This window comes from Rhipicephalus sanguineus, chromosome 2 (assembly GCF_013339695.2).
Source record: "Rhipicephalus sanguineus isolate Rsan-2018 chromosome 2, BIME_Rsan_1.4, whole genome shotgun sequence".
In the NCBI taxonomy this organism is placed as follows: Eukaryota; Metazoa; Arthropoda; class Arachnida; order Ixodida; family Ixodidae; genus Rhipicephalus; species Rhipicephalus sanguineus.
In genome coordinates this window covers 180,684,297-180,699,563 of record NC_051177.1, presented here as the reverse complement: position 1 = coordinate 180,699,563, position 15,267 = coordinate 180,684,297, and the positions used below count along the sequence as shown (strand labels likewise).

The window sequence follows — 15,267 nt, the reverse complement described above, 5'->3', positions numbered from 1 at the left end:
ATGCGGCTAATATTACGGTCAAACGAGACCAAGCTGCGTGAAAATGCACCATGGCCGCTCTCTTTGGTAGTCACTCGGTCGGCTCCGAGCGCACTTCGCGACGTATCATACGGGAACGGTCCGACAGTTACGACGTAACAGCGGGGTTCCCAATACATTGTATCCTATGGGAGCTATGCCGGGACCGGCGGAAAACGACGTAACAGCCGGGAAAACGCAGCAGTGAGGAACGTAACAGCGGGGTTCTACTGTAACGAAAACCTGGATGTAACGAAAATTCGCGAATTTTTTCCAATTTTGATACATCCAGGTTTAACTGTACAGGTAACAACAAAACTTCGTGAGCACGTTTTTTAATGAATCAGCAATCCAGAACAACTTGAATGTACAATTTTTTTTTTTTAATTTTGTTTTCAGCCCAGCCTGCCCCCTTAAACAACTTGAAGAAATAAAAACTAATCTGAATCCCTGCTTTACAGTTTCACAAAATGCAGTTTTAAATCCCACTGAAACTGTAAACGCCACAAATAAAGCTGCTGCAATTCAGGTCATCATCTCACTTTCATGCAATTTCAACGCAAAACTTTGTCTTTGTCCATCACCTAATGGGTTACGATGCTGCATTAAAAAAACTGGGTTGAAGAGTTGCAGTTTGCTAAAAGGAGTACCGACACAAAATTTTAAAGGCGACATAACTTGTGGGATAGATTTGTGTAGACATACACGCATCATCTACAAAATATAAATCGCTAATATACCCTAGAACATCCTTAAAATCAATTTTAAAGTGCATGCCGCCCAACTGCAGGCGAAATGCCCCACCTCAAGCCATCGACGCCAACTTGGTTTTAATGTAACCAAACAACAGCCCCGTGCATCATGAGTTTGGTTTGGCTGCTGCCGTGCTCATTGCGAACGTTCTCTCCTCGCAGACCTTTTCAGTGGAAAGAAGAGGCACCTCCTTCATGGACTTGCATGGGAGTACAAAGGCTGACATCCTTGCCTAGGCAGTGCATTTTCTGGAGAGTCATGTATATTTACAACATTTCAGACGAGATTATAGCAGCACCTAGGGAGCTTTCGTTAAAAAGTTGTCAACACGGTGCTCATGTCACATGTATTCGGTTATGTATGCTCACGAAGCCAGCTATGTTTACACGAAAACCATTCTGGGTCCCGCCTCACTCGGCACTCTTTGAAATAGAAATTGTGACAGGGCACTATAAGCCGTCTCCAAATAATTAACCATTGTGCGCTCGAGCAAACGAGGCTTGCAACCGTGATAACTGGGCTGCTAGCTACTTATTGCAACAGAAAAAACGAGATATTAAATTTTTGTGTCAGTATTCCTTAAACATAGCACAGTGTTGTTGTGATGATGAAGACTTCAGCAGCAAAGGCATCAAATAATGATAGAACCCTTAAATGGGCGTGTTCATGTCCTGCAAAGGAAATAAAACTTATGCTACGACAGCACCGAGCACAACTGTGGGTCGCCGGCAAGTGTGAATCACAGATCTAACATTTTCGTTATCTATACACGAGTCGAGGAATATTCCCAAATAATCTCGGGTCGCACAAGCTCTGCCAGCTCCATTGAGATGCTGCCTTCACTGCTTGCTTGACTGAGGTCGCAGACGTGTACGCTCGCTCTGGATGTTGCTTAAAATTTTTAGGGACGGGCGAATATTCGGGTGTTTCAAATATTCGAACGAATATTACAGTATTTGAATTCGCTTCGATACGAATTTAGATTATTCGAAATTTCAAAGTATTCGAAATGAATGAATATATGTATAAATTTGACCGCACATAACCCCCTGTAAAGGCGGTTTCACTGCAGCGTCTGGTTGCTGTGCCGTGAAACAACCCTTCCAGAGGAAATCTGCACTGCCGCAAAGCCACACTTCAAGGTTAAATGTACATATTTTTAAAAGTTTAAAAGAGTTTTATATGGGCTTATATGCGCTAAGTATAGTAATTTATAAATTGTAACGTATTGCACCACTTATAATCCTACTGCTATTCAAATATTGATACTATTCAAGGCTCCTTCCACTTCATTTCAAACCAAAAAGTGACATTCACTCATACCTAGTTCCCATCCTTAAAAATATTGTGCAAGAGTCATGACAAAAATGCTAATTTTTCCTAATAATATGCAGTAAATACTATTCGAACTATTCGATTCGAAATTATTCGACGAAATCACTATTCGCTTTGGATTCACTTCGAACCTCAAATTCACTATTCGCCCATCCCTAAAAATTTTCTCTTTCTTTAATAGCCCTACTGCATTTACATCACCTTTACTTTATCTAACAACAACCACTTTCCCTTTTTACATAATAAACTTGCCTCTAGTTAACAGCCCCTCTACACCACCTTGCCTGTGTGTGCCATGAAAGCACAGGCAGTACTTGCCCAACAATACGGCTCAGGTCATTGGCTTCTACATTCAAAGAGGCTTCTCTAGTTTGAGCACAGTTTCGCGCAAGCAAACTCCTGGGCCCCTTAAAGTTCGTACTATTGATGTTCTATTGCACGGGCATTACAAGTGACAAGTGTCGCAAAGCTCCATACAGTTTTTCATGACCGACGTGCACCCCAGAAACGCAGTCCACATCCCTAAGAAATGAAAATTGCTGTCTATGACACAGACGGAAAAGTGATAATACACAAGAAGTGAGCTGGCCAAACTTACGTCACTGAACTCCATCTGTGTGTCCTTGAGGAAGCTCTGGTGCATTTCCATGAGTTTGTCTGCAAAGCGAAGTTCACACGCCTTAGTTTATTACAAGCGAAGTAACAACAGCAGAGAGCAGTTTTGTTCCCAAGAGAGAGAGAGAGATAATAAAACGAGAGAAAGGCGGGAAGATCAACCAGAATTATGGCATCCGGTTTGCTACCCTACACTAAGGGGAGGGGAGAAAAAGATGGAAAGGTGGAAAGGAAAGCGAATTGATTTCCGGTGTGAAGACAGTTTTGGTCGGCATTCTAGCACACATTTAATAAAAAGGACGCTGATGAGAAAAAAAAGATTTCTATAACATTAGTCAACTCATATTCCACAATATCGAAAGCACTATTTGTTGATTCATGGGTTGAATAGATGCCATTTTGCCATTTTGGCTGCGTGAAGTCACCAGAGTTAGCACTGTAGCCTGATGTCAAGCTAGTGTCGATGTCGGTAGGTGTGCCATGGAAATATTGACTTTAATATCAAAATAAAATATCTTATCAGCATTTGCTGAGCTTCACACTTGCTCAGAGCCATCTCAGCATACAGGACATTTGTATGGCAGAGTAAACTCGCCTTCGAAAAAAGGTCTAAGAACCCCTTTAAGGGGGGAGGTGGCATTGAAAAAAAACTTTTTTGTTTGTTGACCTAGAGCAATGAAATTTGGCATGCATACTAATAAGTGCCTCGTATAGGGAAATATGCAGTTTCATCATGATACCTTGAGTAGTTCTCAAGTTACATCATGCTACATGGTCCAATTATATGGTCTGCTTGTGGAAAGCCTAACGCTGTAACAAAACATACCAGGAAGCTGCAAATGGTGTTGATCTTTACTCAAAAGAAGACTACAAGGTATGACACTCTCAGAATTGTTTAGTAAATTCTCTTTTTTTTTTAGAGATCATCATGGCTGCTGACACACATTGTCAGAAACAGTGTCATGGACAAATCATCATCTAGAAAAAAACTGGGCCATAAACAAGAAATTGAAGAATGTCATACCCACAAGCAGTGTTCAGGGATTCAGGAAAAAGAAACAGAATCAAAATCGGTCCAGTCGTTCCCGTGCTACTCTTTCCACGAGCAATGCACAATGTCCAAAACACACTTGTGAGAAAAAGCCTATCAAAGTTTTCGAAGTTGTTTGCATTTGTTAGAATGCACCAGCACTGTAGTCCTTGGTGTCCTTGTGTAGAGGCAACCTTTTGTGTCTCTGCCCCTTCACATTATGCATGTGCAATGACTTCCTTGCTCGCTGAGCGTCTTTTTAGCAGCCCTGTGGAGGGTAAGGGCCCCAGGTTGCACACCCATTGCAGCAAAAATCTTGGTGTAAGCTTGAAAGTTGCCTGCATTGTACCTCGCAACTGCCTCATGGACTGCTACTTCCACAGTGAAGAGGGAGGCATGCTGCTGCTTAGAAATTAGTGACCAAATCACCGAGTGAAGGCTTTCAGCGGCATTTTGTGTCTTGTTGCCACTGCAACGAGCCTGCAGTTGAGGGTCAGACAGGCGTTGGTACACTGGCCGCAACGCTTCAACAACTTTGTTGGGCAGGTTATACGTGTGTGGAGGTTGTGGCTTCCCCTCTGCCTCTGCTGCACGGTGCCTGCACCAGCTGCGGGCACCGGAAGGACAGAGCTCGTGATGAGGTTCTGCATCTGTCGATGAAACATTATGAAAGGTGGCCATCACTGCTTTCTTCATGTCTTCGACGTCCGTGTTGCTTCGCAGTGCTAGGCCATAATAGCTGGTAAGCCTTTTGATCAAGTCCTGCGTCAGGCCAATGTTGTCACGAATAGCCATGCCATAACAACTAGTCAGTCTTTTAATCAGGCTGCCCCATCCTCCTAGTCGATCCTTCTTGCTTCTTGACATGTGTTGGAGAGCTGTACCCATCCTCTCTTTGACATGATTTATACAGTCTTCTTTAGCCAGTGGAATAAATATGTACGTTCTTTCTTCAGAAAGAGTGAGGAAAGTATCACTGTCTCCATCACAAACAATGAATGCGTACCGGAGGTCATTCTTTCCAGTGACCTTCTGAATAAAATTAAGGTGGGGGACGTGGCATTCAGTACCAACTTTCTTATTCCTTCGTAGGTTTTGATGAAAATTGGCACAGTTATTGCAAACATTTCTGGGATCAAATATCTGAGCAGTTTATTCAATAACGCGAGTTGGTCAGATATAAATTCAACTCCCTGCTTCACACACGCCACGCTCAATTGCAAACCTCGCCTGTGATGCGTTTCCTCATCCACTCGGTCACGGAAACGATAATTTGCGAGGCATTCGTTATCTTAGAAGATTCATCAGAGCTAGCGGCGATACCAAGCACGAATCCAAGCGTGCCTAAATTGCGTCACCAGCGCTTTCTTTCAAGCCGATGTACTCGGCCGCAGGGTCCGGGAAGTCGGCGCACGATATGCTGGGTGGCGGCATTCGGTGACAATGCACAAAGCTCCTAGCCGCGGCGACGAAACATCGGCGCGCATAACGTGCTTGGTCTCGTATTTTGCGGCGCCGACGCGCAAAATTGCTAGCGTTCCGAGCGGTCGATGCGCGACGAGCTTGGCCGGGAGGTCCGCTGCCAATTCGTAAAATGCCCATCCGCACTTTCGAGGAGCCAGCGGACGATGCGATTTGTTGCTTGTGACGAAGCACAGTGCGGCTTGTCCGCTAGCGCGATGTCCTTGCCCGCAAAGTTCGGATTCGTCTCGTAAACCAGCGCCGTGAGCGGAGTTAGGCCTAGCCACGACTCCGAGCAGTAAGCTCGGTCGCGGTGTGCGTGGCCGCGGTGCCCGATGTTTCAAAGCAAGTCATGTTCGATCGCGAGTACAAAGAGTAGTCCCGCGAAGTTATTCGTCACGGAGTACGAAGTGCTGACAAGCTGAACTTCTACCCGAGACGCGCATCTGCGATGTTCGCGACGAGCGCGGCACGCTATCGTCTATCGTACACTGATGACTGCGCTTCCGCTTGCAGCTGTCAAACTACAGGGTAATCATATTCTAAATTATCGTCGACCCGTGCACACAGAACGAGTGAACGCGTACTAAGTAGCGCGATTTTCGACAGTCGTAACATCAGGTAACATCGCGACGCGTAAGCAGCAGACGGCTGTCCTCTCGGAGCGAGCATCGGACCAACGACGAGGCGTGCTGGAGCAACATGGCGGACGCGGCCAATCGGAGGCCTCGAAACGACCTTCAGAGATTTGCTTTTTGTGCGCTTGTTTTCAAAGGGAGGAGCCAGCTGAGGCGGGCAATTTGAAAACGAAGAAATGATCCTTACGGCGAGCTCAAAATGGCGGCGCCCGGTTGTACCGTTGCGGAGCAAGACTTTTTTGAAAACCACCATTTTTTTGCGATCTCCACAATAATTTTCGCCACCTCAGCACGTGCAACAAATTTTTTAAAGCACTTCTAGGTGGTTTTCAGTGAAGATATTTTGGAATCAGATAGAAAAAGGGCTACAGAAACCGAAAATGTGATTTTCAAAAAATTGATTTTTTTTGCCATTTTGCGCGATACGAAAGCCGCGTCCCCCCTTAAGCTAGTCTTCAAAGTCCGGATATTTTCCTGTTCTCGGCCTTTAAAAACTTTTCCCGATCGATATGCAGCTGAAGAGCTTCTCTGTTAGTGCTGCTCAAAGTCACAGTCCTTGAGCACACAAAAATGGCAAGACGCAGCTATCTTTAGCGTGAAAAATAGCTTTCCCTTGAGATGAGCTTTTATATGAAAGCAGCACGCCAATTGCACTTCATTAGAAACAGATACGATGCATACATGTCACAGTTGTGCATAAAATTAACCTACTCACAACAAAATGTGTTCTGTCCCCATCTTGTGATGTTCATGATACTGTACCTGATCCCTCTGAAAGCTTCTGCCAATTCAGTTTCAGTTTCGTACTCGCGTCTTACGTGCGGGCAATGTTTGGACTCATTTTATCAGAAAAGAGGTGTGCGTTAGATTAGATTTTTTTAAAGGTCAGAATAATGATTCGCTCATACTACCTCCAATTAAATGCTTGGCTGTCATCTTTTAAAATACAGCAAACTCATTAATTTAAACTTGAAGGGACTTCAGGATTTTGTTTGGATTATCAGAAGTTCTCACAAACATGACTCAAGGCAACATACCAACTAGTAGTGTTGTGACTGTGGTGGACCTCAAGGTCCGCCGGCTACCAGACTGTCGTTTAGAAGAATAGACGGCACGTCCGAACGAACACCTTTAATGGAACATGACGAAAAAAAAAAGATGGCTTCGTGCCCTTGAGCAAGCGGCAGCTCGTGAGGAGCAATCACAATGATGATAAAACGTTCGTCTGCTAGGTTGGTGAAGACGAAGTTACAACAGTGATGTCTATTGTTTCCCAATGCTGCAGCAACATCATAGACAGCTCTCCATGATTGTCAGTAAAGATTTTAGGCATAAGTGATCATACTGGTACTTGTTATTTTGCAAGCTGTGCATGCGAGTGTAAATAAGGGATGAAATGTAGGCTTGTGCAAATAGTAAACTTTAGGTTCGAAGTGAATACAGTCGACGTCCGATTTCCCGGACCCTCAAGGGACCGCGAAAACGTCCGGAAAATCGGGCAGTCTGGAAACACGAATGCACGTGAAAATGCACCGTTTAGGTAGGTATTTTTCGCTGACGGAGAGGGTCACGGCCGGAGTACAAGATTCCCATTGCAATTCAGCCAATGCATCGTTTAGGTGGCTCTGAAAAGAGCCGTTTATTAAAAAAAAAAAAAAAAAAAACCACGACGTGGCCGGCACTACCTCATAGGTCAGCACTTGGGCGCAAAGAAGTCGCTTATTTTCTTTTGCACGGCGTTCCACTTGCCCGCGATCATGTCTGCCTCAATTTCAGTCAACGTCATGTTGCCGCTGTACACCGATGACAGTGTCATCAGTGCTCGCGGCAACTCCGAGCTCGTTGGCTGTGTAGGAGCTGGCTCTTCGTTCTCGGTGTCGGAGTCGCCGGAATCCTCCGTAACCTGACGAATGATTTCGTCATCGGTCAACTCTGCACATAGCTTGCTTCAAGTTAAGAATCACGCCTTGGTCCATCGGCTGCAGGATTGCTGTGGTGTTCAGTGGCAGAAATTCAATCTGTACAGCCTTCAGGTCCTTGATGTGGCCATGCACAGCGCAGTTATCCACAAACAGCAGAACTCTTCGAATAGCTGCTGCATTACCCATGCCTTCTTGTTAGCTTCATAGAGAACAGGCAGAGTTACTGCCCCCTTGAAACATCTTGGATGCTTCGACTTGCCTATTACTAGTAACGGAAGCTTCTCGCTGCGTGACATGTTGCTGCCAACGAGGACAGCGAGCTGCTCCTTGCTGTGCTTGCCGCCGTGGCAGGGGTCACCAGCAAATGCAAGCGTTTTCTCTGGCAGCAGCTTGTAAAACAGTCCAGTTTTGTCGCAGTTGAAAATATCATTAGGTGGAAACTGCTGAAGCAAGGACTGCAGCTTTCCATCCCGATATTTGGCGACAACGGAATCGTCGACGGCGCCGCTTTCTCTGCACATCTTCTTGAACTTTAAGTTATTGCGGCTCTTGAAAATGTGAAGCCATCCATCGCTGAACTTGAAGTCCTTCACGTTCATCTGAAGCGCGAAAACCTCCGCCATCTGCTTCAGGATGTCGCATGACACCGGGATTTTCTTAGCGATCATGGCACTGAGCCACACGAGGAGCGCTTCCTCAAGCTGCGGGTAAACACCCTGACTCGCATTCTTCTTTCCAGCCCCGGTTGATTTGGCAGCCACTTCCAAGATCTTCGCCTTGTTTTTGATGAAGTCCGAAACAGTTTGCTTCGAAATTCCGAACTCCCTCCCCACCTCTGTCTGCGACCGACCGCTTTGGACTTGTTCAATGATGGCGGCTTTCTTCTCCATCGTGAGCCTACGGGGGGCTTTGTGCACTTCGAAGGCGCGGACGAAGACAAAGGAGCAGTCGGTGCCATCGCTGTGATGCTGAAGGTCGGGAAACGTGATCACTGAAGGTAGTGCGCAGCAGCAAACGATCAACCGCAGACACGACCACAGAGCTGGCACAGCTGACAAAACAACACGTGAACGAACACAGTGAGGTTTGGCTTGGCTAAGCTACGGCTGGCAACGGATTGACACGTGCGGTTTCGAGGTTACGGCAGCCGCGGCGCGGTGCGGCGGTGCTGCCGGCCACACCTGCGATGCGAGTATGGTGGGTTTGAGGATATGAAAACAACCAAAATGGCGGCGTCGGTGGTGACTTTGGGTCGGCAGTTAACAGTAAAAAGTCCGGGAAATCGGATGGCGAAGACTATAAGCGTCCGGAATTTCGGACTTTCTAATACATTGACTCTATGGGGAACTTGACGGTGCCACAGATGGGTCCAGGAAATCAGGCATGTCCGGAATTTCGGGCGTCCGGGAAATCGGACGTCGACTGTAGTGATTACGTCGAATAATTTCGAATCAAATTTAAAAGGTATATCTGACATATTATATAGAAAAATGAGCGTATTTGGCATGACCTAACTAACCTGCACAATATTTTTTAAAATTGAAGCTAGTCATCTGCAAATGTCATTCTTTTTGGCTGAAAGGGGAGTGTAACCAACTTTGAATAGTAGCAGGATTTGACTTTCGGTAGAATGCCAGTGATAACCTTTACTGTAAAATACATTACGGTTTTAAGTTTACTATACTTAGAGCATATAAGCCGGTATAACGAGCTTTTAAACTTAAAAAATGATGAATCGATGTGAGGGTAATATGTTCATTTAACCTTGAAATGGGGCTTCTCGGCAGTGCGAATTTCCCCTGGACAGGTGTATTCACGGCATAGCACCCCTCCACAGCAGTGAAACCACCTTTACAGAGGGTTACATATGGTTTATATACTGTATTTACTTGCATAATGAACCCACCCCCCACTTTGGTCCTCGGAAAAAAAAAGTTTTTTTTATTGTGTGTATATGCTGATTTGATTTTGGTTTGATTGATAATGTCGTTGAAGATCGAAACAACGTTAAATCACGCCATTATATCTCAAAACGACGACGCTACAAAAGTTAAAAACATCGCTTAACAAGTTGAAAGCAGCGCGAACGCAGACAAGAGTCAAAATTTGAAAGTCGCGCCATTTTTGCGGGCGAGCGCCATCGGTCAAACGCACAAGAAACCTTATTGCTTATAGCGCCACGCAGGCACAGCGGCATGCAAACAAAGCAGCAACGGCGCACCCGTGCATTCGCAACGTGGTTCTGTCAGTAAGCCTTCAATAGCTTTAACTGACAAGGAACTTTCATTCTTGCGCCCGCACATGCGCTCTTGTTCTTGAACGGGCTCTTCCGATGGTTTAGAGTGCTTGCTCATGTTAGCCGGTAAAATAAGGAGGCCGTCCAACGAGATCCTGTTCCGCCGAATTCTGGAGGCGTGGAGCCAGGTTCCGAGCGATATGATTGTCCGATGCTTCAAGAAGACTGGGATCTCCAATACTCTGGACGGTGCAGAAGACGATGTGCTGTGGTCTGGTGATGACAAGGCAGCAGCAGCAAGCGAGATAAGCGAAGAAGACACTGACGGCGATGCAAGCGAGTAGGAGCGCCAAAAAGTGGCCGGTTGGTGTCATCAATAAAGCTTTTTTTTTTCGCATACATTGCGTGCAAACGCTTACTTTTTAAAGACTGAGGTATAATTATCGAATTTCTGAACACCGTCATGCGAAATTTCAACTTTTATACCTATCGCAATTTTTTTCCCTGTGTAATGAACCCTCCCCCCAAATTCGCATCAACATTTCTGAAAAAAAAAAAAAAAAAAAGTGGGTTCATTACGCGAGTATATATGGTATGTCTATTCATTCATTTCGAATAGTTCGAATAATTTAAATTCGTTTCGAAGCAAATTCGAATACTGCCCTTGATAGACCAAGACCTGGTTGCCTCTTTTTTCTTCCTCAGTCAGCATGCGATTGTTGGTGGACACGGTTTGGCTAGTTTGGCCCTCTTGTAAGCAGGCAATCGGCTTTATCTGTGACTGTTGGTGACATAAAACGTGAATGTTTAGCTAGAAGCAATTGACAAAGGCAGCAGATATTTTCAGGCATGGAGAAGCAAAAAAAATTTGAATTCACCGAATTTGTGCAATGGCAGCTTTAAAATACATCAAAAACATAGCAGGTCAACCAAAAATTTAAGATATGTTTGAATTAACAGATAAAAGTTTGAACCAGCAAAGTTTGAATTATCAATGATGCTACCGAGGACTTCTGATTTGGAGCAATTTTTGGAGCAGCAAAATTTCCGTTTTGGAGCACTTTGGAGCAGCAAAGTTTTCATCTTGGAGCACTTTGGAGCAGATAATTTTGCATCTGGGAGCACTTTGGAGCAGCGAATTTTACATCCTGGAGTGCAATACAGAAGCATATTACATTAACATTCAAGCACCTCAGTATTATTATGGGGCTCTTATGAAGGCTAGAAATTAGAGCTGTGCGAATAGCAAAATTTTGGGTGCGAAGCGAATTCGAATATTGAAGTGTGAGTGCGAATCGAATCGAATATTTTTCGAATAGTTCTCGAATATTTCTAGAATGTTTTTCGAATACTTCGAAGCGAAATTGCAGTTTCTCGAATATTTCTAGAATGTTTTTCGAATACTTCGAAGCGAAATTGCAGTTAGAGAGAATTCCTAAGCATATTCTTATGAGATAGCAACATGAAAGTGTTTCTTTTCGCTAGGTTGATGAAGCACTGGAGGGGTGGTGTTACATAGTTTTCTTATCAAGAATGAGGCAATGTAGAGGCCGAATTCTATTTATGTACATGATTTGGTGCAACCAAAGTGTTGCCGGCAACACTTTACATGTGATAGGCAAAAATGCCGTTTCCTCAGCCTCTCGTTCTCTTTCAACTTCTATGGAAACCCAACTGATGTGGCAGACAAGGGTGTGCTCCCTTCAAGTCTGGAGTTCCAAATCTGCCTCGTAGACGTCGATATATAAGAACATCTGAAATTTTGGATGCTAAAAAGCTTCGGCTTCCAATTTTTCGGACTTCCTGCCCAAGTTTTAGGTCCAAAACAGCATTAATTGAGCCCCCACCTCTGCCACATGTTTCAGCTCCATGTTGGAACCAGCATTTTCTTGAGTTAATACATTTGCGACCGTAGCAAAGCTTGAAAGGCAGCTCTTCCGCAATGCCGTAGTGTGATGAGGTGAAGCATATCAAAAATCTATGGACCACTTTCAATCAGACGTTGACGGTGTATTGGCAAAGTTCGACCGTAACGGAACTTGAAAGGTAGCTTTGCCGCAATACCGGGGTGTTATGAGGTGAAGCATATTGAAAACCTAGGGACCACTTTCAATCGGATGTTGACTGTCTCTTGGCAAAGTTCAACCGTAACGGAGCTTGAAAAGGCAGCTTTGCCGCTATACGAGTCTGCAATGAGGTGAAGCATATTGAAATTCTGAAGGGGTCACTTTCAATCGGACGTTGACTGTATTTGTTTTTGAGAAGTTCGAATAGTTCGAATAGTAAAATTTCAGTGCGAATCGAATCGAATAGCAAACCCTATTCGAAAAATATTCGAAATTTCGAATATTCGCACACCCCTACTAGAAATATTTCGATTCATTGCAAATCTCATGGAAAAAATCATCCCAGGAGCATAGGCGTGCGCACAGGGGGGGGGGGGGGCTTATCACCTAAGAGGGAGGGCGGGGGGCGCAAAATCTGCCCCGTACATTGACCCTTGCGATAGCAATTATATGGACACTCTCGGCGGATTTTTGCCGTCGCCGTTGCCGCAATTTTCCGTATAAAATCCAAATTAATAACATCACCACGCGCATTCTAGCCGCGGGTAAAAGCTCGCGAGCGCTGGCGACGAACGCGGCTGAAGCGGAGATTAAACTAGCCGGCCGTCTGTCTCCGCCGCACGGACAGCGCATGCGATAACATCTTCCCGCGTGCGGGCCTGCCGTGGATTGCTCATCAAACAGAGAGGAAACGCCCCGCCCGTCTTTCGTAAGGAGCATGAAGGGTCGCCAGGGGAGCGGTAGGGGGGGGGACCGCATCATTCGAAGGGCGCAGTCGCTTGCGCGTGCGCTATCTCGAGACATCAGGAGACGGCTCGTAAACTCGCTGTGCTCTCAACGCTTACTTCGCGTTTAGAGAACTCAGAGCAAGGAAACGCTTCGGTTCCTGGAGGGGCCATATTCCCTTAAACCAGCGTTTTGTTGAGTTACGCGAGATCGGATCCAAAAGAGTTAGCTGCTAGTCTTACTTCGTTTCACAATACAATTTTTTGGTATCGCATTCATTGCTTCACTCTTAAGCGAAACTGACTTTTTTTAACCGTTAGCTATTGACCCCCGAAACCGATGGGCGGACGTGTAACATGGCGTAACCGCTTCACTGTGGGCCGTCAGCGACGGGCCCGCTACTGACAGCTGCGCATTTGCGGCTGCTCCGACCAGGAGATATGATTTTACTAATGAGATGACGTTTTTAAAAAAGCAAGCAAAAAAATTCGAATTGGAACCCTAGCACGTGTGCTCGAAACGGCAGGGCCTTTTAGGGGGTATTTACCGCAGAGTGATTACAAACTCGGACGTGCTGGCGGAAGGAATTACGAAAAAGCTGTTCTGGATGAAGATCCATGGATAAAGTATATCTGAGGAAAAGTGTCAACGCGTTTCCACCGTTCGCGTGCTCTTCCATAAACGCGAAGCAAGGAAAATTCTATATTGTCCCATATATCTACTGCGAGCGATCCCAGATTTCATTCCGCGATGTCCGGAAACAGAAGTGACAGACAGAAGTGACAGACAGACAGACGACGTCCGCCGATGAATCGCCGTCGCACTTTCTCGCTACCGATAGGCCTAGACGTCACGAGCCTCTGCGGAGAGCGCGTTTTGCTGTCGAGCCGACTTGCAGAACAGAAGCTGCGTCGGCACCGTGCATGGCATCGTGGCTTACTCGGAACGCACGCGCGAGCGCTATTTATTCAGCGGAATAATTCTTGGTCTATGATTGCGACTTTATTGGCAGCCCCAAGATCGAGCTGCACATGTTCTGACGCGCCGGCGGTGCGATTGCCGGTGATAGACGCCTCCAAACCCGAGACTTTGGCGCAGTTTGGCGCAAATTTCGTCGATATTATCAGGATGGCGCAGTAAATCTTATTTGGCGCACTTTGGCGCAGTTGGCGCAGGAGTGGAATCACTGAATTATTGAGAGCCTACTGTAGTTCAATCAACCTTCCTTGGAGCAGTGCAGGTTCGTGCAGCAGGCTTATTCAGGCCGTCTTGTACGTGTATTTTTGGCAAGACTCAGTGTCAGTGCCTACATTGTACGACAGTTTCACGTGACCCCTCAAAGTTGTATAATCGGTGTTCCAGTGAGTAAAGTTAAGAAGGGAGCCTTGCCGTACCGAAGAGGCAGGTGTCCTTGGTCTGTCCCAGACGCCACTGTGCCACAGCATCCAGCATGGCATTGAAGTGGAACTCAACGCGGCGGTCACACTCTGTCGGCACCATGTGCCCCGCCGTTGTGTACAGGTCACAGTGGTCGCGAATGAGCCGCATGCCGTGGCCAGACTGCAGACACAGCGTCGTCAAGGGGCTGCAAAGGATAAACATAAACGACAGTTCACATCGAACCCGCCCATTCTTGTATAGGCTATAGTTGGATACAGCTTGACCCTTTCCTTACCGAAGCCGAGCTGGTCTCGTCTGCACTCAACCAAGCATTTTTTTACAGTGCCACAACCAAGCTACCCTGATCCATTTTGCCGAGTTCTCTTTGACAGATGGCAAACACATGCATTACAGTAGAGAAACAACTTAATTCTGGCAACCGGAATTAAAAATGGTGTACTCCTGTGTGTGTATGCACGTATCGGCAACAGCTGCACACAGGGGTAAAAAAAAAAAGACACTAGTTCACTGAAGTTTTGTCAGACTCTGAGGATGAAGAATGATTTCTGTTTTCCCCTAAGTGCGGCCGCAACGACACAGAGCAGTATATCTTCTCTGAACCATCTAATTCAGATAATGACTGCGTCTCAACGTTTCGACAGTGAATGCCGATAGAGGTAAACGTAACGCCACAGGGACGTCCAAGGTTTCTTTTTACAACTTCGCTTGTCACATCCCCTTATCTTTTAAATTTTGAAGGTGCATTTTCTGCACGAAGGACTAAACAGGCTCTGACACACTCCGTGTCAGAACCAGAGTACTCTTCCGGTAAAAAAATGTTCGTGCTCCCCAAAACAGGAAACGCAACCACGGCGGTATCGTTTGTGTAATTTGGCACTGCACGAAAACAGATGTAATTGTGCACCGGGGAGCAATAAACGAGAGTAACAAGCGGTCACCCTTCAAGAGGTTAGAAACCAGACAGGCCCCAGCTTTGTGGGCGCGAGAAGCGATAACAACTCGAAGGACGAAACCGAAACCAGCCGCACCACGTGCGTGCATTCTGATGTGCAAGTGAAAACCACCA

At 45.9% G+C, this 15,267-nt stretch overlaps 1 protein-coding gene across 1 annotated transcript in view; it reads right to left on the bottom strand.

Moving 5' to 3' along the window:
• The window catches only part of LOC119383890 (lysine-specific histone demethylase 1B), a 121,284-nt gene that overhangs the window by 34,221 nt on the left and 71,796 nt on the right, over positions 1-15,267 (bottom strand). Inside the window, exons 11-12 of the mRNA XM_037652161.2 lie at positions 14,195-14,385; positions 2,705-2,763 (exon numbers count right to left, since the gene is read on the bottom strand). Of these exons, the coding sequence (XP_037508089.1) occupies positions 2,705-2,763; positions 14,195-14,385 (250 nt within the window). The remainder of the gene's footprint in view (positions 1-2,704; positions 2,764-14,194; positions 14,386-15,267) is intronic.